The 1,241-nt window shown below is 35.9% G+C and overlaps 1 protein-coding gene across 1 annotated transcript in view; it reads left to right on the plus strand.

Moving 5' to 3' along the window:
• IQUB (IQ motif and ubiquitin domain containing) overlaps positions 1–1,241 on the plus strand; it is a 92,779-nt gene that overhangs the window by 77,272 nt on the left and 14,266 nt on the right. The window contains exon 11 of the mRNA XM_012652762.1: positions 106–354. Within this exon, the coding sequence (XP_012508216.1) occupies positions 106–354 (249 nt within the window). The remainder of the gene's footprint in view (positions 1–105; positions 355–1,241) is intronic.

The following is a 1,241-nucleotide window of genomic DNA, read 5'->3' on the forward strand; positions in this document are numbered from 1 at the left end:
TTCTTTCTTTCTTTCTTTCTTTCTTTCTTTCTTTCTTTCTTTCTTTCTTTCTTTCTTTCTTTCTTTCTTTCTTTCTTTCTTTTCTTTCTTTTTTTCACTATTTAGGTCCCTCAAGACCCATTGAAGTTTTATAAGAAGATTTACTTTTGCCACGGTTGTCAGCTATATTTGCCTTCTACAGAGTTTGCCGTATCATCCACCTCACACCGTGTATATAGGTGCCGTCGCTGCACTAGCCTTGAGAATGAGGCTAAACAACGAGAATCATTTTTGAAGTACAAATGTTTACTTCAACGGCTCTACTATTCAGAAGCTGATTATGAAGATGATTCTAAAATTGCTTTCTTGATGCAGGTATGGTTAATAAGGGGTGCCAACAAAGTTGAAATTTGTCTTTGTCTAGGAGGCCATCTTGCAATCTTGTGTATGTTTGTATGTGTGTGATTGTTTAATAACTGTCTATTCTGCTAGATGGTATGCTCTGTGAAGGCAGGGCTATGCCTATTTTCTCCTCTTCCTCACCATTTTGTCTCTATAACCTAATACAGTGCCAAATTCATATAGGTCTTCAATATTTATTGAATGAATGAATGAATGCTTTTCTAGAAATTGATGTTGCATATGCCCATGTTAGTGTTTATGGATAACAGTAATAATTAGTATATACTTAATATGACTATGATGATAACTAATATGAAAAGTGAAAACTAAGGTTCATAGAAAGTAAAAAAGTACCTTAGGGAATGGCTTTGAGTAGATGGATACTTGTCTACTTAAATTATTAGTATGATACCATCCGTAACCCATAACTGAAAAGTTCTGAGTCCAGAGTTCTTTTGAAAGAACCATTGCATTGGATCATTGACCCTGTCAGTAATCTGCCTGTTATAAGAGCAGATTCCTAGCTCCTCCTAGCTCTGAGAGAGGTTGGGGCCTATGAGATCATGGACTGTCACCTGAATTCCTACCTTAACCACTACTTTGGTCTCCTTGGTTCTTCCATGATTTCTCTTGGGTTGTTTAGGCCAGGGGAGAGTCTTTGTCTCTACAAAATAAAATCAAACTCCTGACACTATTTGGACTTATGTATGGCAGTGAGAAAAGAAAAGGTCTTACTTATTGTTGACAGGACTTTGCCCAACATTAGCAACTTATTGATAAAAGTAACTCATAGAGCATGATTGATCACAATAATTATATTTGTGTTCACAGACTGTCAAAAAAGGTCAAATTTTCTGTAA

Source organism: Propithecus coquereli, unplaced genomic scaffold (assembly GCF_000956105.1).
Source record: "Propithecus coquereli isolate 6110/MARCELLA unplaced genomic scaffold, Pcoq_1.0 Scaffold4, whole genome shotgun sequence".
Classification (NCBI taxonomy): domain Eukaryota; kingdom Metazoa; phylum Chordata; class Mammalia; order Primates; family Indriidae; genus Propithecus; species Propithecus coquereli.